At 46.1% G+C, this 23,993-nt stretch overlaps 2 protein-coding genes across 2 annotated transcripts in view; both read right to left on the reverse strand.

The window, feature by feature from the left end:
• csnk2b (casein kinase 2, beta polypeptide) overlaps positions 1-23,993 on the reverse strand; it is a 296,247-nt gene that overhangs the window by 190,154 nt on the left and 82,100 nt on the right. The gene's annotated exons all lie outside the window — the stretch shown is intronic.
• Positions 9,917-10,370, reverse strand: LOC144497802 (histone H2A-like). The gene has a single exon (XM_078219238.1). It carries the CDS (start codon positions 10,368-10,370, stop codon positions 9,981-9,983), a length of 390 nt encoding a protein of 129 aa, XP_078075364.1. The 3' UTR covers positions 9,917-9,980.

Consider the following 23,993-nt stretch of genomic DNA (forward strand, 5'->3'; position numbering starts at 1 on the left):
TTTGGAAAGTGCCATGGGTTTTTTTATGTAACCGAAAGCACAGACTTGATTTTGGTTTAATGCACCTGTTCCAAAGATGTATTAAGTTGTAATCATGGCTGTCTTTGACTGCAAGCGAAATTAGTCCCCGAGTCATTGAGTTTTACAGTGCAGAAAATAGGCCCTTCAGTCCATCATTACTGTACTGGCCACCGAGCACCTATTTATTCTGCATTGGTATGTACATCACTTTGATTTTTGTTGCATGGACTTACAAAAAGATAGACTTGATGACTTGTTGGCATTGCAATCCAAGCCATGTTTTATTGCCTATTCACCTTCTTGAACAGTCGCAGTCCCTGAGCTGGAGGTACACTCACAGTGCTAGTAGGGAGAGAGCTTGAGGAATTTGACCAAGTGACAGTGAAGCTCAAAACGGTTGAATATCAACCTGAAAAACAGTCCAACGCACGCCAATGGCTGGTGGATGGAGCGGGAGGGATTGCTGGAATGGCCATGGGGTGGAAAGAGCATTGGATCCTCTACCGTAGCTCCATACCACAACATGTATGTATATGTGTGGGCGGCACAGTGATTAGCACTGCTGTCTCACAGCACCAGGGACCCGGGTTCAATTCCGGCCTTGAGCGACTGTCTATGTGGAGTCTGCACATTCTCCCCGTGTCTGCATGGATTTCCTCCGGGTGCTCTGGTTTCCTCCCACAGTCCAAAGATGTGTGGGTTCGAGGGATTTTACAGATGCACCATAAAAAGCATTCTTTCTGGTTGTACCACAGCTTGATATGGCTCCTGCTGTGCCCAAGACTGCAAGAAAGTACAAAGGGTTGTGAACATAGCTCAGTCCATCACTCAAACCAACCTCCCACCCATTGACTCTGTCTATACTTCCCGCTGCCTCGGGAAAACAGCCAGAATAATCAAGGACCCCATGCACCCCGGACATTCTCTCTTCCACCTTCTTCCGTCAGGAGAAAGATACAAAAGTCTGAGGACATGTACCAACCAACTCAAGAACAGCTTCTTCCCCGCTGCCATCAGACTTTTGAATGGACCTACCTTGATCTTTCTCTACACCCTAGCTATGACTGTAACACTACATTCTGCACTCTGTCCTTTCCTTCTCTATGAATGGTATGCTTTGTCTGTATCGTGCTCAAGAAACAATACTTTTCACTGTATACTAATACATGTGACAATAATAAATCAAACCAAATCAAATCATAAGAACATAAGAACATAAGAAATAGGAGCAGGAGTAGGCCATCTAGCCCCTCGAGCCTGCCCCGCCATTCAATAAGATCATGGCTGATCTGACGTGGATCAGTACCACTTACCCGCCTGATCCCCATAACCCTTAATTCCCTTACCGATCAGGAATCCATCCATCCGCGCTTTAAACATATTCAGCGAGGTAGCCTCCACCACCTCAGTGGGCAGAGAATTCCAGAGATTCACCACCCTCTGGGAGAAGAAGTTCCTCCTCAACTCTGTCTTAAACCGACCCTCCTTTATTTTGAGGCTGTGTCCTCTAGTTTTAACTTCCTTACTAAGTGGAAAGAATCTCTCCGCCTCCACCCTATCCAGCCCCCGCATTATCTTATAAGTCTCCATAAGATCCCCCCTCATCCTTCTAAACTCCAACGAGTACAAACCCAATCTCCTCAGCCTCTCCTCATAATCCAAACCCCTCATCTCCGGTATCAACCTGGTGAACCTTCTCTGCACTCCCTCCAATGCCAATATATCCTTCCTCATATAAGGGGACCAATACTGCACACAGTATTCCAGCTGCGGCCTCACCAATGCCCTGTACAGGTGCATCAAGACATCCCTGCTTTTATATTCTATCCCCCTCGCAATATAGGCCAACATCCCATTTGCCTTCTTGATCACCTGTTGTACCTGCAGACTGGGCTTTTGCGTCTCATGCACAAGGACCCCCAGGTCCCTTTGCACGGTAGCATGTTTTAATTTGTTTCCATTGAGATAGTAATCCCATTTGTTATTATTTCCTCCAAAGTGTATAACCTCGTATTTCTCAACGTTATACTCCATTTGCCATATCCTCGCCCACTCACTCAGCCTGTCCAAATCTCTCTGCAGATCTTCTCCGTCCTCCACACGATTCACTTTTCCACTTATCTTTGTGTCGTCTGCAAACTTCGTTACCCTACACTCCGTCCCCTCCTCCAGATAATTTATATAAATGGTAAACAGTTGCGGCCCGAGTACCGATCCCTGCGGCACGCCACTAGTTACCTTCCTCCAACCGGAAAAACACCCATTTATTCCGACTCTTTGCTTCCTGTCGGATAGCCAGTCCCCAATCCACTTTAACACACTACCCCCAACTCCGTGTGCCCTAATCTTCTTCAGCAGCCTTTTATGGGGCACCTTATCAAACGCCTTTTGGAAATCCAAAAACACCGCATCCACCGGTTCTCCTCCATCAACCGCCCTCGTCACATCTTCATAAAAATCCAACATGTTCGTCAAGCACGACTTTCCCCTCATGAATCCATGCTGCGTCTGATTGATCGAACCATTTCTATCCAGATGCCCTGCTATCTCCTCTTTAATAATGGATTCCAGCATTTTCCCTACTACAGACGTTAAGCTGACTACAGACGTTAAGCTGAAAATTGATTATTTGGTAAATATGTGAGATTACGGGGATAGGGTCTGGTTGGGTGCTCTATCGGGGAGTTGGTGTAGATCCGATGGGCTGAATGGCCTGCTTTTGCAATGTAGAGATTTTATGATTCTCGGTGCATGTTGCTGCCGCAACTCGGTCTCCCTTCCATCACCACCACTTCCACATCAATGCCTGTCCACCACCTACGAGGCAGCAGTCAGGAATGTGATGGGAAACTCTCGGCTGACAAACCCTCCCTTCTCTGTCACCTCCAGATTCGACTCTTCCCACTCCTGGTTGCTGTCCCACAATCCACCCTCCGTAACCCCCGGTCATCCACAATTGTGCCGGCTCCCTCGTGTCTAAACTCATGGCGCATCCTATCCCGATCGCCCCCGATGCTCGCTGACCTACATTTGTTCCTGGTTTCCCCGACTTTAAAACCCTCATCCTTACTTCCAAGTCCCGTCATGGCCTCACCTTCCACCAACACCACCCTCCCTCCCCCCGGCTCCGGAATGAGATAATCACGTAGAAACACAGGTAGAATTGCAATCTTAGACTTCCATGTTTTCAGAACCAGGGAGTCACAGTCTCAGGATACAGGATTATGACAGACATAAGGAGAAATGTATTCACTCAGAGGGCGGTGAACCTGTGGAATTCTCTACCACAGAAAGCTGTAGAGGCCAAATCACTGAATATATTTCAGAAGGAAATAGATTGCAGAGGGGTATGAGGAGAATGTGGGAGTATGATGTTGAGACAGAGGGTCAGGCATGATCATGTTGAATGGAGCAGCAGCTCGAAGGGCCGAGTGGCCTGCTACGTAGGAAATCCTGCTACGATTTTCCATGTTTCTATGAGAACAAACTTCTGAATCGTGCCCCACTGAGAGGATCGGGTTGACCTGATCTGAGGAAAGAGCCAACTTGATTCACATCAACAGGATCCACGACACCAGCAATGCAAACACATTGTCAAATAATTGTTGATCATTCCTGCTTTTAACCCAGCCAGCGCAACGTGACCCCGAATGATGGCCACCGATAGGCATCTGGCCCTTGCGCACTGGTCTCCGAGTTCGCTGAAATCCGATGATCACTTTACCCGCCACCCCGTCAGCTCACTTTGTTTCCTAACTCGATTATAAGAGCAACATGTCCCCCTAGTTGGTGGATTCAATGGACCCGAAATGTCAGCTCACTGGCAGATTGCTTAGAATATCAAAGCTCATAGAATCCCTACAGTGCCATTCAGCCCATCGAGTCTGCACCGACAACAATCCCACCCAGGCCCTATCCCCGTAACCCCATGTATTTACCCCACTAGTCCCCTTGACACTAAGGGACAATTTAGCATAGCCAATCCACACAACCCGCGCATCTTTGGACACTAAGGGACAATTTAGCATGGCCAATCCACCTAACCAACCCATCTTTGGACATTAAGGAAAAATTTAGCATGGCCAATCCCCCTAACCTGCACATCTTTGGACACTAAGGGGCAATTTACCATCACCAATCCACCCTAACCTGCACATCTTTGGACACTAAGGGACAATTTAGCATGGCCAATCCACCCTAACCTACACATCTTTGGACACTAAGGGGCAATTTAGCATGGCCAATCCACCTAACCTGCACATCTTTGGACACTAAGGGGTAATTTAGAATGGTCAATCCACCCTAACCTACACATCTTTGCGCTGTGGGAGGAAACTGGAGCACCCAAGGGAAACCCACGGAAACACAGGGACAACATGCAAATCCCACACAGACATTTCATTGACACTTAAAAGTATTTGATGAGGAACATTAGGGTCAATCCAAAGTTGTGACTGAACTCTCACCTCGCATCAATGTTTTCTGACAGCTGCTTTATTTCGACACATGGGCTGTGGCCCTGGAAAGTAACTCAGTTGGATTGTGATTATGAATGGCTCTCCATAAAGATGGAGGTCAGGGATCGCATGCATGGCGTTGGATAGCAAACACTGCCAAGGCTTCATTATTTGCTCCACCATTGTTGCCGTGCCTTCAGTTGCCTGTGTTCTGATCATGATGTAGAGATGCCGGCGTTGGACTGGGGTAAACACAGTAAGGAGTCTAACAACACCAGGTTAAAGTCCAACAGGTTTATTTGGTAGCAAACGCCACTAGCTTTCGGAGCGCTGCTCCTTTGTCAGATGGAGTGGAAATCTGTTCTCAAACAGGGCACAGAGACACAAAATCAAGTTACAGAATACTGATTAGAATGCGAATCTCTACAGCCAACCAGGTCTTAAAGATACAGACAATGTGAGTGTTCTAATCAGTATTCTAATATTGCATTCTAATCAGTATTCTGTAACTTGATTTTGTGTCTCTGTGCCCTGTTTGAGAGCAGATTTCCACTCCATCTGACGAAGGAGCAGTGCTCCGAAAGCTAGTGGCGTTTGCTACCAAATAAACCTGTTGGACTTTAACCTGGTGTTGTTAGACTCCTTACTGTGTACTGATCAGCCATGAAGCTGTGCTCAAACACTCAAACCTGAGTTCGAATCCCACCACGTCATTTGAATTTAATAAAAACCTGGAACTAAAAGTCTAATGGTGACTATGAAACCATTGCCGATTGTCGGAAAAACCCATCTGGTTCACTAATGTCCTTTAGGGAAGGAAATCTGCCGTCCTTACCCGGTCTGGCCGACATGTGACTCCAGAGGCACAAGCAATGTGGTTGACTCTCAACTGCCCCCGAAATGGCCAAGTGAGACACTCAGTTGAAGGGGCAATTAGGGATGGGAAATAAATGTTGGCCCAGCCAGTGACGCCCACAACCCTCAGATGAATTTAAAAGAAATCTCTCTCAAACCACTGAGCCTTTCTATCTTCCTTTGTCCCCTCAAGCTACTCTTTAAAACAGCTTTGCCGATTTGTCCTCACATCCCCTCATCCGGATCACTGTCTGGTTCTGCGTCATCATCTTGTGGTGTTTGATCACTTCAAAGGCGCTATATAAATACAAACTGTTGTTGCCATTTTTCATTCAACCCCTTAAGCTGGGGAAATATATCATAGAATCCCGACTGTGCAGAAAGAGGCCATTTGGCCCATTGAGTCTGCACCGATTCTCCGATGGACCATCCCACGCAGGCCCTCCCCTATCCCCATAAACCTGCACATTTTTTGATTTCTTTTGATTTGATTTATTATTGTCACATGCATTGGGACACACTGAAAAGTATGCAGACAAAGCATACTGTTCATAGAGTATATAGGGGAGAAGGAGAGGAGAGGGTGCAGGATGCACTGTTACAGTCATAGCTCGGGTGCAAAGAAAGATCAACTTAATGCGAGGTAGGTCCGTTCAAAAGTCTGACAGCAGCAGGGAAGAAGCTGTTCTTAAGCTGGTTGGGACGTGACCTCAGACTTTTGTATCTTTTTCCCGATGGAAGACGGTGGAAGAGAGAATGTCCGGGATTTGTCGGGTCCTTGATTGATTATACTGGCTGCTTTCCCGAGGCAGTGGGAAGTGCAGACAGAGTCAATGGATGGGAGGCTGGTTTGTGTGGTGGACTGGGCTTCATTCATGACCCTTTGTAGTTTCTTGTGGTCTTCGTCAAGCAGGAGCCAGACCAAGCTGTGATACATTTGGAAAGGATGCTTTCGATGCTGAAATTGGTGAGAGTCGTAGTGGACATTTACCATGGTTAATCCACCTAACCTATATATTTTGGGACACTAAGAGACAATTTAGCATGGCCAATCCACCTAGCCTACACATCTTTGGACAATAAGGGACAATTTAGCATGGCCAATCCACTCTAACCTGCACATCTTTTGGGAGGAAATTGGAGTACCCGGAGGAAACCCACGCAGACACGGGGAGAACGTGCAAACTCCACACATACAGTGACCCGAGGCCAGAATCGAACCCAGGTCCCTGGCGCTGTGAGGCAGCAGTGCTAAACACTGTGCCCTCGCAAAAGAGTTACCCTGTATCATCTATGTTGCAGGCACTGTAGATTAATGCTTATGTCTTTAGAGACCAATACTGAGGTTCTTATGTTTTATTCTCCCAAGCTGCTGAGATTGGAGTTAAGAGGAAGTTCCAGAGAGTCTGTGAGCTCCTACATTGAATGTGTAAATGTTCTAATCTACTTGGTAAACGGACCAGATGTTTGACTGGGAGATGATGACATAGTGGTATTATCATTGGACTGGTAATCCAGCAGCCTCAGACTAATGCTTTGGGGAACATGGATTCAAATCCCACACGGCAGCTGGTGGAATTTAAATTAAGTTCATAAAATCTGGAATTGAAAGCTAGTCTCAGTTACGGGGATCAGGAAATCATGATCAATTGCTGTAAAAACCCATCTGGTTCATTATTGTCCCTTTCGGGAGGGACATCTGACGATAGGGAGGAAATAGCTTGATCTGGGTTTCAGACAAAGCTCGGCACAACATCGTGGGCCGAAGGGCCTGTTCTGGCTGTACTGTTCTATGTTCTATGTTCTTACCCGGTCTGGCCTACATGTGATTCCAGAGCCATAGCAGTGAAATCCTTCCTCAAATCCATCTTAAATTAGCACCCCTTTATTCTGCGACTGTCCCCTCTGGTTCCACACTTTCCCATGAGTGGAAACATCCTCCCAACATTTACCCTGTCTAACCCTCTAAAAATCTTGAATTCTAAGAATTTGAATTCAACAAAATTAAGAATCTACTGATGACTTTCGAGAACCTTAGTTAGGCCGGACTTGGAATATTGTGTTCAATTCTGGTCGCCAAACTATCAGAAGGATGTGGAGGCTTTGGAGAAGGTACAGAAAAGATTTACCAGGATGTTACCTGGTATGGAGGGCATTAGCTATGAGGAGAGGTTGGAGAAACTTGGTTTGTTCTCACTGGAGCGACGGAGGTTGAGGGGAGACCTGATAGAAGTCTACAAGATTATGAGGGGCATGGACAGAGTGGATAGTCAGAAGCTTTTTCCCAGGGTGGAAGAGTCAATTACTAGGGGGCACAGGTTTAAGGTGCGAGGGGCAAGGTTGAGAGGAGATGTACGAGGCAGATTTTTTACACAGAGGGTGGTGGGTGCCTGGAACACGTTGCCGAGGGAAGTAGTGGAAGAAGATACGATAGTGACTTTTAAGGGGCATCTTGACAAATACATGAATAGGATGGGAATAGTGGGATATGGTCCCTGGAAGGGTAGGGGGTTTTAGTTAAGTTGGGTAGCATGGTCGGTGCAGGCTTGGAGGGGGCCGAAGGGCCTGTTCCTGCGCTGTAATTCTCTTTTTTCTTTGACCATGAAACCATTGTCGATTGTTGGGAAAACCCATCTGGTTTGCTAATGTCCTTTAGGGAAGGAAATCTGCCGTCCTCATCCGGTCTGGCCTACGTGTGACTCCAGAGCCACAGCAATGTGGTTGACTCTCAACTGCATTCCATGGGCAACTAGGGATGAGCAATAAATGCTGGCCAGCCAGAGACACCCACATCCCACGAATGAATACAAAAAATTCACCTCCCATTCTTCTGAACTCCAAAGGACACAGGCCCAATCTGTTTAATCTTTCCTTATATGTCAGTCCCTCCATACACAAGATCACCCCAATAAACCTCCTCTCTATTGCCTCTGATGTTAATATATCTTTCCTTAAATAAGGGGATCAAAACTGTACATAATATTCTAAATGTGGCCTCAGTTTGTACCTCTTTGTACCTCTGTGAGTCTGCGATTCGATGGAGAGCTGGGTGTTTACTTGGTGCAGGATTGAAATGCAGAGCTTTCCAACTGATTTTGACTCTTCCTTCACCTCAAAATAATTATCTATGTATCCGCACAATTAACAAACTAAAAAAGAAAACATTGCCATGCTATAATAATTAGAACTGTGGGTGTTATTTCCTATCCTGTTTATGTCTACCCCCAACCCTCTTATCGGTTTCTTCCAAATGAGACCAAGTTAAAATTGGTCATTTTCCAGGTGCTGAAATCAACAAGTGAGCAAACAATTCCCACTGGAATGGTGCATTGAAATCTGAACTGGAAAAACTGGCAGGAGACACTTGGACAAGGAAGAGATCCCACAGGAACTGTGTACATACTTTAATATCATACCAGCTGGATCAAAATGTGCAAATCCATTGCTCAAAATATTTATCTTTTATTGGCTAAACATTTGCATTGTTTAAAATAAATGGATAAAGTTGGTTCCTTATCGAGGTTCAGTCGAGTTTGAGAATCCTGTTTCCCTCCCTCCCAACATGTCCTGTTCAAATCCCCGCCAAATCTGCCAGCTTCGTCCTCATTGGTGATCAATACGGATTTTTGATTGGTCAAGATTTCTCGCTGAGAGCTAATTGGTCAAAATTCCCTCCGCTGATAGTTTAGCCCCTCAGAGCGACTCATTGGTTGACAGCCCGGCGTTTGATTGGTCAGTCCTAAGATCGGTTCATTGGTCAAAACATCCAACTATTGATTGGTCGGTCAGGCCGCCAGCTCATTGGTCTATATTGGTTACATTCCAGGCCTGTTGATTGGTAGAGATACTGACCTCTGATTGGTCTCGGCCTGATCCGTTTTATGTAAATGTCGGGCGACCGGTTCCGTTGGCCCAGGGGTTTGAATTTTCAAATGGAAGCGCGAGTTAACGGCTTCAAACCGTCCCCAAACTCAAATCAAACTCATCTTAAATATATTGACACTCCCGGGACAGAAAGAAAATGTCTACACGTGACCCTTAATTGCTTTTACATGAATAAATGTAAAATAAAAGCGTCCTGATTAGAATTAATTAGATAAAATAAAATCAATGCCAATACCACTTTCTGCAATTATTCCTGCCTCATTTCCATGAGAATTAGAGCCAAAATCTGGGAAACCTTTTAACAAATTGTTATTTTTCGCGGGCTTTTCTTCTGGGCGGGAAACAGGTGGATTTAGAACTCGGTCAAACCGTCGCCAACAAAAGTTAGCCTCAAAAATTTTTTAAAAAGCAATAAACAAGTTAAAAATAAACTCCTCCTAACATTGAATCCAAGGACTCATTTCCTGTCAAATATTTAATACATTTGCTCTTTATACACCAAGGGAACAAATTTTTTGTCGGATCTTTTGGGTCCCCAGAATTAAATGAACTTTTGTCCTGTATGCACCTAGTCTTAAAAATACATTCTCTTCAGCTTCTTTCCAGTTAAAAACTGAACGCAGTTTTTCAACGGAAACAGGTTTGAATCTTGTTGGTTCAAAGCTTTTTAAAGACACTAATGGGATTAAACTCTTTCAGAAAGATGTGAGTAGCTCTGAAAAGAGCCTTTGTTTTTTTCCCCTATCGGCTCCCTCCGCCCTTTCAGGCGTACACCTTGCTGGGGTGGCCGGTTTTCTTGGGCAGCAGCACGGCCTGGATATTGGGCAGGACGCCGCCCTGAGCGATGGTGACACCTCCCAGCAGTTTGTTGAGCTCTTCGTCGTTGCGGATGGCGAGCTGCAGGTGGCGGGGGATGATGCGGGTCTTCTTGTTGTCCCGGGCCGCATTGCCAGCCAGCTCGAGGATCTCGGCGGTCAGGTACTCGAGCACAGCGGCCAAGTAGACGGGCGCCCCAGCGCCCACCCGCTCGGCATAGTGGCCCTTGCGCAGCAGCCGGTGGATGCGACCCACCGGGAACTGGAGGCCAGCTCTGGAGGAGCGAGTCTTGGCCTTAGCGCGCCCTTTGCCTCCAGTTTTACCGCGACCCGACATTTTGGAACCACTTCGAAACTCCCTTCTCCGACTAACCGCCGGAAAATGAGCGAGAACCTGCGACGGCTGCTCCTTATATACTGGCCGGGCGGATCGAAAATCTGCTTTCTGATTGGGTAATGTGCTGCCAGCGGTGGCCAATACGAAAGTGGTATCTGCACAGCCGCTGATTGAGGGTGAGATTTCCCGCCTTTTCTGTTCCATCCGAAACTCGGCACAAATCTTTCAATGAAGTTTATTTCTCAAATATTTAAACTAAACACGAGGCACATTTCTCTCCAATTAATTTAGTTCACAAATATTTCACAAAGAAACTAGGTAGGCTTGTCAATTAAGTTTATTTCTCAAATATTTTACTCAAAACTAGACACTGTTTCAAAGCAGTTTATTTCTCTTTTTTACAAAAATTAGGTACACGTTCCAATTGTGTATTTCCCAAATATTATACAAAAAAATAGTTTTTTTAGCTCCTTCAGTTGGGAGTGAGTGAATTTGAAAAGAGTCTTTTTTTGTTGTGTATTTTTTTAGATGCTTTCTCCGCCACCCACTTCATCGCCACCGGCCGCTTGGAGGCTTTTTCTCCGCTTGGCCGCCGCTTTCTTGGCCTGTTTGGGGAACCCTTGTTGGCCGCGGTGCTGCTGAGCGGCGGCGGGTTGGGCCGGTTCGTGCTCTATTGGTGGCGGCCACCAAGGATCAGTCGGCCACCACCGCCTCGTGGCGGAGCCGCGGCGACTTCAGATCAAAGCGGGCAGGTAGAGAGAAGACACCAAAACTCACCCGCGCCCTTCCCAAAATCCCAACCTAAATTCTGCACAGCGCAGAAATAACCAGAATATAGTCACACAAATAACCAGAAATTATAGATTCGGGTCAGAAATCATAGTTAAAAATCACAGAAATATTCAAACAGAAAATAATAGCATATAAATAACTGCAATCATAAAATAGATTCAGAAATTACAGGAAATCATCTCAAAAATAATCACATTGAATATATCATAGAAACAACTAGAAATTATGGAAGAGTTCAAATTTATAGTAAATATTCGTAAAAATAACCGGAAATTATACAATATGGCCAGAGATTAGAGTAAATCATCGCATGAAAAATTAAATGGAATATATAGTAATAACCAGAGATTGTAGAATAATCAGTATTAGAGTAAGTTATTACGTAAATAATAAAGTCAAATAATAATATCATAGAAATAAACACAGATTATAAAATAAGAGTCTGAAATCATTGAATATCCAGAGAAATAATTGGCAATTATGGATTCAGAAATAGTAGCAGGTCATAAAAGCAAATTACTGCGGATGCTGGAATCTGAAACCAAAAGAGAAAACGCTGGAAAATCTGTGGCAGCATCTGTCAGGAGGGAAAAGAACTGACGTTTCGATCCAGACGACCCTTTGTCAAAGCTGAGATTTTCCAGCGTTTTCTTTTTTGGTCGGAGCAGGTCATCCCCGAAACTGTCAAATAGAATAGAATGTATAAATGACCGGAAATCAAAGAACAAATCAAATCATAGATTAGTGCCACAGAGATAATCAGAAATTAGAGAACGTCGTCAGAGAAATAATCAGAAATCACAGGTTATCGGGATAGAAATAGTCAGAAATTATAGGATGGAGTCAGAAATCCTAAAATATCACCAGATAAACAATCAGGAAGCGTTAACAGAGTCAGAAATTATAGGGTAACACCATAGAAATAATCAAATTATAGAAACTCATCACAGAACAGAATCAGAAATCACAGAATAAAATCATTGAATCAGAAAAGAATCACAAATTATAAAATTGAATCATAGAGACGAACGTAGAATAAAATCAGAAATCATAAAACTGGATCACAGGCTGTAATCATAGAATCAGAACTGAATCAGTGGAGCTGATAGAACAGTAGAATCGGAGAATTGATTAGTCAGAGAGTCATTTTACAGACTCGAAGAAGAGGCCGTTCGGTCTCCCCACGCAGCATTCCAATCAGTCCCTGTTCCCCCACTTTTCCTATCCTCAATATTGTCCCTTTAGGAAGCCAATGTTGAGGCAGCCATGCGTCCCTCTTTCAAGATGTGGAGATGCCGGCGTTGGACTGGGGTAAGCACAGTAAGAAGTCTCACAACACCAGGTTAAAGTCCAACAGGTTTATTTGGTAGCAAATACCATAAGCTTTCGGAGCAGAGCTCCATCTGACTGCATCTGACGAAGGAGCTCTGCTCCAAAAGCTTATGGTATTTGCTACCAAATAAACCTGTTGGACTTTAACCTGGTGTTGTGAGACTTCTTACTGTCCCTCTTTCAAGACATTGTAGTCGGGATTAGTAGGCACTCAGCTTAAACTAGTTGGACTCAAGTTGAGTTGAGCAGAGGATTCCGCGTTCTCAGAGGTGTAATAAAGTGACTATTAATTTTTGTGTTAAAAGTAGGTATGACCAAGGTATAGTTATGGACATCTGAACTTTAAATGGAATTTGGAACTTGCTAACTGGTTACCTGCTGTAAAGCAAAACGGCTACCCTACCCAAAGAATTTTCTATCCCCCACGTCAATTAAGCACCTTGTTATTGACATAACAAATGCCTGGCATTTCAGCGATTGAAAGTATCTGGGTTTAATGTGGAATCCAGGACAGCAGAACAGTTAGCATTGCATCATTGGCGATACAAAGGGAGATGCAGGAATGGCTGTTTGCAAAATTACGGTAGAGAGTGAATATTCAAGTAATCCTACACATCTGTTTATCAAGACATGTCCATGTACATCAGTTAGTTGGCGTGGTTACAGACCTTCTGCATCATGGATCTACCAATTCATAGAAACCATACAGTGCAGAAGGGGGCCATTCGGCCCATCGAGACTACTCTGGCAACAATCCCATCCAGGCCCTATCCCCGTAACTCCACATATCTACCACACTAATCCCTCTAACCTATGCATCCCAGGGCACTAAGGGGCAATTTAGCATGGCCAATCAATTTGACTCGTACATATTGGCACTGTGGGAGGAAACCGAAGCACCCGGAGGAGTCACGGGGAAAATGCGTAAACTCCACACAGGCAGTGACCCAAGCCAGGAATCGAACCCAGGTCCCTGGAGTTGATCTTTCTCTACACTCTCGCTATGACCGTAACACTGCATTCTGCACCCTCTATAAAAGCAAATTACACTGGATGCTGGAATCTGAAACCAAAAGAGAAAATGCTGGAAAATCTCAGCAGGTCTGGCAGCATCTATAAGGAGAGAAAAGAGCTGACGTTTCGAGTCCAGATGACCCTTTGTCAAAGCTTACAGATGTTGCCAGACCTGCTGAGATTTTCCAGAAATTTCTCTTTTGGATTCTGCACCCTCTCCTTTCCTCCCCCCGCCACCCCACCCCCCCCCCCCACGTACTCCATGTTTTGTCTGTAGAGCGCACAAGAAACAATACTTTTCACTGCATCCCAATACATGCGGCAATAATAAAATCAAATCAATTTAAATCACGTGTATAAGTATAAGGTTCAGAGCCACAAATGTCCAGGTATTCTGTGACTGCGTTCTTCCCATTCAAAGCTGCTGAAATCTAATCAGAATCTGTCTCCACCTCACTCTCAGACAGTACATTCCAGATCCTAACCACTCACTGTGTGAATCTGTCTCCACCACACTCTCAGACAGTACATTCCAGATCCTAACCACTCGCTGTGTGAATCTGTCTCCACCACACTCTCAGACAGTGCATTACAGATTCTAACCACTCGCTGTGTGAATCTGTCTCCACCACACTCTCAGACAGTACATTCCAGATCCTAACCACTCGCTGTGTGAATCTGTCTCCACCACACTCTCAGACAGTGCATTACAGATTCTAACCACTCGCTGTGTGAATCTGTCTCCACCACACTCTCAGACTCTGCATTTCAGATCTTAGCCATTTGCTGTGTGAACAAAAGGCCATCATATCACTTTTGCTTCACTTATCAATTGATTAAATCTGTGCCCTCTCGATCTTGATCCTTTTACGAGCAGGAACAGTATCTCCCTATCTACTTCGTCCCGCCTCATAATTTTGAACATGTTCATCAAATCCCCTCTCAGCCTTCTTCTCTCCAAGGAAAATAGTCTCAAATTCTCAGTTAACAGAAGTTCCTCATCCCTGGAATCATTCTGGTGAATCTAAATAAGTAGGAAAACGTGAAAGGAGGGTTTGGGCGAAGGATTAGATGGAGGATTTGGGGGAAGGTTTGGTGAGGGTTTGATAGAAGGATTAGGGGCTGGGTTTGGGAGAAGGATGGGGGAGTGTTTGGGAGAAGAAGGGGGGGGGGGATTTGGAAGAAGGATTGGGGGAACGTTTGAGAGGATTACGGGGAGGGTTTGCGAGGAGGATTGGGAGGGTTTGGCAGAAGGTTTCGGGGGAAGGTTTGGGAGAAGGATTGGGGAGGGTTTGGCAGAAGGTTTCGGGGGAAGGTTTGGGAGAAGGATTGGGGAGGGTTTGGCAGAAGAAGGAGGGTTTTGTGTGCCGGAGGATGGCGGGCTTTGGAGAAAGAGGGTGTGTTCGTGAGAAGGAGGCGGATTTTTTGCAAAGGAGGAGTGTTTTTGGGTTGAAGGAGGCGGGCACTCCCTCCTCGGGCGTCCGCCTCCTCCTAATAAAAACCCGGCTCCCCGGCAAGCTCAGCGTTGGGAGCTGACAGATTGAGAAGTAGCGCGAGAGCCCCTAAAATAAAGCCTCAAAATAGGAGAGGCAGAAAGCAGAGGAGGGAGGAGGGGGAGGAGGATGGATGAACGCAGCCAAAAGGCGGATGAAGTAGGCGCTTTAGGCGGGGGAGCCACCCCGCCTCAGTCGGGAGGAGGCGGGGAGAAAGGAGGTGGAGGGAATAAGAAGAAGAAACAGCAGAGGCAGCAGCAAGGGGCGGCGGCGGCGGCGGCGGCGGCGGGATCCCCGCCGGCGGAGCAGAAGCAAGGGGGAGCAGTGGCGGGATCCCCGCCGGCGCCGGGGAACAAGCCACCGGCCGGGCAGCAGCAGCGCCGCAGGAAGGTCCCCACGGTGACCGAGCAGATTCTGAACGTGGCGGCCGCCACCAAGGAGCGGCGGGGCATCTCGCTGGCCGCCCTCAAGAAGGCGCTCTCGGCCAAGGGCTACGACGTGAACCGCAACAACACGCGGGTCAACCAGACGGTTAAACAGCTGGTCCGGAACGGCTCGCTGGTGCAGACGGCCGGGGTGGGAGCCTCGGGCTCCTTCCGCTTCAATCGCACGGGCAGCGGGGTAGCCGCCGGCGGGGCGGGCAGTGGCGGCCACCCCCGGCGGGAGAGACGGGAAGCCGCCGCCGCCGCCAAGAAGAAGCGGGTGGCCCGCCGCAAAGCTCCCCCGCATCACCTCCACTCGCCCCGGCGCCGGACGCCCGCCCGCCGCAAATACCCGGCAAAATCCCGCCGCCCTTACGCCCGGCGGGCTCCCCCCCGCCGCCCCGGGCGCCCCCGCCGTTGCGACTACCGGCGCCGAACCCGCCAGCCCGCCGCCCGCCCGCCGCCGCTCAAGGGCAGGCGCGGGGGATTCGCCGATTTCCCTGCCTCGCCGCCGCCTCCCCGCGGCCGCGCGGCTCTCCCGCCCCGCCTCTACCGCAAGTCCAAGCCGGCGCGGGCCGCCAGGAAGGGGGCGGCGGCGGGAAGAGGCGGGAGTCCCGCTCACGGCCGCCGAGGGAGGCAGCCCGGTCCCGGCGTCAAGCGGCAGAGGAGGGTCGCGGTGAGGGGGGTGGTCGGAAAATATTAACCATGCAGCGGGGGAGAAAAACCCTCCCCATTTATCATTATGTTAAAGCAACGGCTCTTTTCAGAGCCACCAAAACAAGAAACTGAGCTGGTCACCACCTTACAAAAAAAACAAATTAAAAAGCAAACGGATTTTCACTAACTTTTTTTTTCTTGCTGGTAATGGCTTCAGGGATGGCAGTTCAGGCAGTATGCTGCATCTCCTGTGGGATGTATGTGGTGAGGAAATCCAGTAGTGTTTCAGGAGATTTTAGTTGTAAGAAGTGCATTAGATTGCAGCTTCTGGAGGAGCGTGTAAAGGAGCTGGAGGGGGAGGTAGAGGAACTCCGCATAATTCGGGAGGCGGAGGTGGAAGTTGATAGGAGTTATAGAGAAATAGTAACTCCTAGAAATGAGGCTTGGGTCAATGCCAGGAGGAGGGGTAAGAAGCAATCGGGAAGACAATCCCCTGGGGCGGTTCCCCTCCATAATAGGTTTTCGGTGCTGGAGGCTACAGTTGAGGAGGAATCAACTGAGCATAGAGAGCAGATCTCTGGGGGTGAGCCGAGTGAGAAAGCTCAGGTGGTTAGGGGCTGTAAAAGACTGGGCCTTGTGATTGGGGACTCCACAATTAAGGGGACAGATAGGAGGGTCGGAACTAAAGGTAGGGACTCAGGGTTGGTGTGTTGCCTACCAGGGGCTGGGGTCCGGGATGTGTCTGACAGGGTATTCAGGACTCTTAGGGGGGAGGGAGATAAACCACAAGTTATTGTACATGTGGGGACACACGACATAGGGAGGATAGGGGAAGGGGATATTAGGCAGGGATTTATGGAGTTGGGGTGGAAACTAAAGGCCAAGACTGACAGAGTGGTTATCTCTGGACTCTTGCCTGTACCACGGGATAGTTTAGAGAGGAATAGGGAGAGGGAAGGTTTGAATTCATGGCTGAGGGGATGGTGCAGGAGGGAGGGGTTCAGGTACTTAAGCAATTGGGGCTCGTACTGGGGAAGGTGTGACCTCTATGAGAAGGATGGTCTACACCTTAATCAGAAGGGGACCAATATCCTGGGGGGTAAATTTGCTAAGGCCATGCAGGGAGGTTTAAACTGATTCGGGGGGGGGGAGGGATCCTGAGTAGTGGGGCTGAAAGTGAGGGATGCATGGATGGGGACTGCAATGCACGGCATTGCAGAGGTGGGGTGGAGCAGGGTTTGAAATGTGTATACTTCAATGCCAGGAGTATTCGCAATAAAGTGGGTGAACTTGCAGCGTGGATCAGTACCTGGGACTTCGATGTTGTGGCTATTTCAGAGACATGGATAGAGCAGGGGCAGGAATGGATGCTGCAGGTCCCGGGGTTCAAATGTTTTAGTCGAAGTAGGGAAGGAGGTAGAAGAGGGGGAGGGGTAGCATTATTGGTCAGAGATTGTATCACAGTGTCAGAGAGGAGGTTTGATGAGGACTTATCTGTTGAGGTAGTATGGGCGGAGATTAGAAATAGGAGAGGAGAGGTCACCCTGTTGGGAGTCTTTTATAGACCTCCTAAAAGTTCTAGAGAGGTTGAGGAAAGGATTGCGGAGTCAATCCTGCTTAGGAGTGAAAGTAATAGGGCAATTGTTATGGGGGATTTTAACTTGACTAATATTGACTGGAATTGTTATAGCTCTAGCTCGTTAGAGGGGTCAGTTTTTGTTCAAAGCGTGCAGGAAGGTTTTTTGACTCAGTATGTAGACAGGCCAACTAGAGGTGAGGCTATATTGGATCTGGTGCTGGGAAATGAGCCAGACCAGGTGCTAGACTTGGAAGTTGGTGTGCATTTTGGTGATAGTGACCACAATTCGGTTACGTTCACCTTAGTGATGGAAAGGGATAGGCATGAACCTCGGGCCAGTGGTTTTAGCTGGGGGAAGGGTAATTATGAGGCTATTAGGAGAGAATTAGGAAACATAGGTTGGACTAGGAGATTACAGGGACTGGGAACGTCCGACATGTGGAGTTTTTTCAAGGAGCAGCTACTGCGAGTCTGTGATAGGTATGTCCCTGTCAGGCAAGGAGGAATTGGTAGGGCTAGGGAACCGTGGTGCACCAAAAAAGTTTCTTTGTTGGTTAAAAAGAAAAAGGAGGCTTATGTTCGGATGAGACGTGAGCACTCGGGTAGTGCACTAGAAAGCTTTAGATTGGCTAAGAGGGAGTTGAAGAGCGAGCTTAGAAGGGCTAAAAGGGGACATGAGAAGACTTTGGCGGATAGGGTTAAAGAGAATCCTAAGGCGTTCTATAGGTATGTCAAGAACAGAAGGTTGGTTAGGGCAAGTTTAGGGCCAGTTATAGATGGCAGAGGGAAGTTATGTGTGGAACCGAAGGAGATTGGTGAAGCATTGAACCAATATTTCTCTTCGGTGTTCACGCAAGGGGACATGAATATAGCTGAGGAGGACACTGGGTTGCAGGGGAGTAGAATAGACAGTATTACAGTTGATAAGGAGGATGTGCAGGATATTCTGGAGGGTCTGAAAATAGATAAATCCCCTGGTCCGGATGGGATTTATCCAAGGATTCTCTGGGAGGCAAGAGAAGTGATTGCAGAGCCTCTGGCTCTGATCTTCAGGTCGTCGTTGGCCTCTGGTATAGTACCAGAAGATTGGAGGTTAGCGAATGTTGTCCCATTGTTTAAGAAGGGGAACAGAGACTTCCCCGGGAATTATAGACCGGTGAGTCTCACTTCTGTTGTCGGCAAGATGTTGGAAAAAATTATAAGGGATAGGATTTATAGTTATTTGGAGAGTAATGAATTGATAGGTGATAGTCAGCATGGTTTTGTGGCAGGTAGGTCGTGCCTTACTAACCTTATTGAGTTTTTTGAGAAAGTGACCAAGGAGGTGGATGGGGGCAAGGCAGTGGACGTGGTATATATGGATTTTAGTAAGGCGTTTGATAAGGTTCACCATGGTAGGCTTCTGCAGAAAATGCAGATGTATGGGATTGGGGGTGATCTAGGAAATTGGATCAGGAATTGGCTAGCGGATAGGAAACAGAGGGTGGTGGTTGATAGTAAATATTCATCATGGAGTGCGGTTACAAGTGGTGTACCTCAGGGATCTGTTTTGGGGCCACTGCTGTTTGTAATATTTATTAATGATCTGGATGAGGGTATAGTTGGGTGGATTAGCAAATTTGCTGATGACACCAAAGTCGGTGGTGTGGTAGACAGTGAGGAAGGGTGTCGTAGTTTGCAGGAAGACTTAGACAGGTTGCAAAGTTGGGCCGAGAGGTGGCGGATGGAGTTTAATGCGGAGAAGTGTGAGGTAATTCACTTTGGTAGGAATAACAGATGTGTTGAGTATAGGGCTAACGGGAGGACTTTGAATAGTGTGGAGGAGCAGAGGGATCTAGGTGTATGTGTGCATAGATCCCTGAAAGTTGGGAATCAAGTAGATAAGGTTGTTAAGAAGGCATATGGTGTCTTGGCGTTTATTGGTAGGGGGATTGAATTTAGGAGTCGTAGCGTTATGTTGCAACTGTACACAACTCTGGTGCGGCCGCACTTGGAGTACTGTGTGCAGTTCTGGTCCCCACATTACAGGAAGGATGTGGAGGCTTTGGAGAGGGTGCAGAGGAGGTTTACCAGGATGTTGCCTGGTATGGAGGGGAGATCCTATGAGGAGAGGCTGAGGGATTTGGGATTGTTTTCGCTGGAAAGGCGGCGGCTAAGAGGGGATCTTATTGAAACATATAAGATGATTAGAGGTTTAGATAGGGTGGATAGTGATAGCCTTTTTCCTCTGATGGAGAAATCCAGCACGAGGGGGCATGGCTTTAAATTGAGGGGGGGTAGTTATAGAACCGATGTCAGGGGTAGGTTCTTTACCCAGAGGGTGGTGAGGGATTGGAATGCCCTGCCAGCATCAGTAGTAAATGCGCCTAGTTTGGGGGCGTTTAAGAGATCCGTAGATAGGTTCATGGACGAAAAGAAATTGGTTTAGGTTGGAGGGTCACAGTTTTTTTTTTAACTGGTCGGTGCAACATCGTGGGCCGAAGGGCCTGTTCTGCGCTGTAATGTTCTATGTTCTATGTTCTATGTTTAACTTAATTACAGTTAATGTAAGCCTCCTTGTGACTAATAAACTTAAAGCTTTTTTTCACTGGCAAAGTTCCAAAAATAACATTTTTCATACACTTGCAAATAAACCAAAACCCCCTTTAATTTAACAATTACACCACAAAAGCTATCAAGTTACTTAGCTTGAGATTTTATAAATTTGTTGAATCCCTTAATTAAATCATCTACAACGTCATTAAATTATATATTCATTTAATCTGCTGACTTCCTGAAATAGCCAATTATCAGTTTCCACATTGATAATTAAATTATTTTTTGCAAGATTTATTTAACTCGCTGACTTGATTACATAAAAATTCATTGTAACATGTTCCAGAATAACCATAAAGGCAGTTATGATTGGAGATGCCGACACTTGACTGGGGTGGGCACAGCAAGAAGTCTCAAAACACCAGGTTAAAGTCCAATTTAATAATAAGCAATAATTAATTTTATCATTTAATTCAATAACCATAAAAATATTTGACCTGAGATTTATTTGATTCTCGAATTAACTAAATAACCATATCACTGACCATATTATTAAGCCTATTAACTAAATAACTAAATGGTATATCATTTAACTAAATGACCAATAATTATACTGTGTTCCACCTAAAAAGGTATTTAACATGAGCTGATTTCTATAAATAACCCAATTATCAGTTTTCACATTAATCATTAAATTATTTTATGCAAGATGTATTTCACTCGTTGACTTGACTACATAAACCATAATTCAGTCTAACATGTTCTACATTAGCCATAAAGGTATTTAACATGAGCTGGTAGCCCTAAATAATTAATTATATCATGTTCCACAGTGACAATAAAATTATTTATACGAGATTTACTTTAGTTGCTCAGTTCTCTTAAATAATTTTCATTTTTCACAAGGATCTTGCAAAGTTATTTGATGAGATTTATTTAACCTGCTGACTTCCTTAATTAAATATACCATTTTCCACAATAATGAAGTTATTTTATACAAGATTTATTTAACTCGCTGACTTCTCTAAATAATGGGCGGCACGGTAGCACAGTGGTTAGCACTGCTGCTTCACAGCTCCAGGGACCTGGGTTCGATTCCCGGCTTGAGTCACTGTCTGTGTGGAGTTTGCACATTCTCCTCGTGTCTGCGTGGGTTTCCTCCGGGTACTCCGGTTTCCTCCCACACTCCAAAGATGTGCGGGTTAGGTTGATTGGCCATGCTAAAATTGCCCCTTAAGTGTCCTGGGATGCGTGGATTAGCGGGTAAAATATGTAGGGATATGGGGGTAGGGCCTGGGTGGGATTGTGGTCGGTGCAGACTCGATGGGCCGAATGGCCTCTTTCTGTACTGTAGGATTTCTATGATCAATAATTTATATCATTTTCCTTGCTTCTCTTACTGTAAAATTTGACTTACTTATGGAGCTCAAACCCCGGAAATGAAGACAAAAATCTTGCCACCCTGCCCAACTCTTTGAAGATTAGCAACACTCCCTTCTTGAAAATTAATTAACTCAGAGGAGCTGGAAACTGCGTGGAACCCTTGGGGGTTTTTACGCTGGACATGATATTTAAATTGTCAAGAGGTGCCTTCGGGTGGGGACATATTGTGGGGCGTGCCAGCTGAATTGTATTACACATTACCTTTAGCCCTCGGTTGTGCGTTGAATACAAAATACAATTGGTAAGTATCAATATTGAAATTGTACATACAGATCATCTCAAAAAGGAACATGTGTGGGGATGAGTTAAATTTGGAATATTTTGCCTCCAAGGCTGTCTGCCCGACCGACCAGAACATGTTATATTCTAAATATCAAAAAAATTGAAATTGTATAATTCATCCCCGAGTGGGGACATGTGTGGGCAGGGGGAAAGTTTAATTCCATTGCACTTTATGCAACTCCAACGTGAAACTTCTTGCCCTTGGGCTGTGCCCTGAATATGAAATATAGATTGTAAGCATGGAGAACATTGAAATTCTATAAACCACCTCAGAGTGGGGATATGTTGCATGGGGATAAGTTAAATTCTAGTGCACTTCATGTAATTTTAATGGCATGTTTTGCCGTAGGACAGTCCACCGAACCTGGGACATAAATTGTAAATCTGAGCATGGAAATTTTATTGAGTTATTTCAGAAGAACACGTTGGGTAGGGGAGAAAACGTTAAATTCTATTGCACTTTATGTAATTTTCAACGTGAAGTATTTTGGCCTCGGGCTTTGTACTGAACTGTGGAACATAAATATATGTAAATATGAACATTATTTCAGAAGAACATGTCCTGTGGGGAGAAAAAGGTTAAATTCTGTTGTGCTTTGTGTAATTTTCAATATGAAACGTTTTGTCCTGGTAACTGCACTGAATATGAAATATAGATTGTAAATATGAACATTGAAATTGTAGAGGTATTTCAAAACATGTTCTGAAATAATTCAATACAATTAATACACTGTTAAATTCTATTGCACTTTATGTAATTGTATGTAATTTTCAAAATGAAACGCTTTGCCCTGGGATTGCCCACTGAACATAAATTGTAACTGCAAAAGGATTGAAATGAGTTATTTCAGAACATTTGTTTGTGTGGGGGGGGGGGGGGGGGGGGAGGGAGTTAAATTTTATTGTACTTTATGTTCAATAGAACATGGAACCTAAAATTGTAAATGTGTAAGCATTGAAATAATATTGAGTTATTCCAGAACAAGGGAGATAAGTTAAATGCTATTGCACTTTGTCATGTAATGTACATTTATGTGAAAGTGTATTTTGGTTGGTGAGGGGAATAAAGTTTTCTCTATTTTCACAGTTCGGTTTAGTGACCCTTTTGGAGAATTAGTGGCTCTCAAAAGAGCCTTTTTTGTCTTTTCTCTGAATTCACCTCCTGGTTTTCCGAGGCTTGGCTTTCCTGCCGGTCTGGACTCTCCTCCTGGGTTTCCTGGCGGGGTTGACTTGCTCCTTTTTGCCGGCGGAGGTGGCCTCCTCCTGGGGCGGCGGGGCGGGAAGCTGCTGGCTCTCCCCCTTACCTTGCACCGCCTCCCCCTGCTGCTGGCTGGGCTGCCGCTTGAGCTGCAGGGAACCGGTGGCCTTGGCCTGGACCAGCGAGCCGTCGCTCACCAGACTCTTGATGGCCAGCTGCACCCGGTGCTTGTTGCGCTCCGCGTCGTAGCCGCTGGCCAGCAGCGCCTTGCGGAGGGAGGTGAGCGAGAGGCCGCCCCGCTGCCGGCGGGCCGACAGCGCCTGCAGGATCAGCTGCGAGATCCGCACGTCGGCCTGCTGCGCCTGGCGGGGCCGCCGGTGCCGCGGCGGCGGCGAGGGAGGAGGAGGGTGCGGCGGTGGCTGCTGCTGCTGCTGCTGCTGCCTCCTGGGCATCTTGGCTCGGCTGTGGGAGGTCAGGCTGCCCGATCCCTCCCGGGCGCAAACACTCCGTATTTGAGGCCGCGGAACGGACGCGATAGAGACACCCGGGGCTGGGGGGGGGGGGGGGGGGGGAGGAGGACAGAAATTACAAGATATTAGTAAAATATATATAGATAATATCTGAGAGACTGGACATAAATTATAATATATTAGTAAAAAAATAAATAAAATTTCTGCGAGCGGAGAAAAATATATCATATCTTACGAGAGACTGGACAGAAATTACAAGATATTATCAAAATATATATATATTATCTGAGAGGGAATCTAAAATAAAATATATTAGCAAAGAATAATAGTATATTAGCGGAGAGACAATATAAAATCTATTAGCAAAGAAAAATATAAAATATCTGAGAGGCGAGAATAATATATA

Source organism: Mustelus asterias, chromosome 8 (assembly GCF_964213995.1).
Source record: "Mustelus asterias chromosome 8, sMusAst1.hap1.1, whole genome shotgun sequence".
Taxonomy (NCBI): Eukaryota; Metazoa; Chordata; class Chondrichthyes; order Carcharhiniformes; family Triakidae; genus Mustelus; species Mustelus asterias.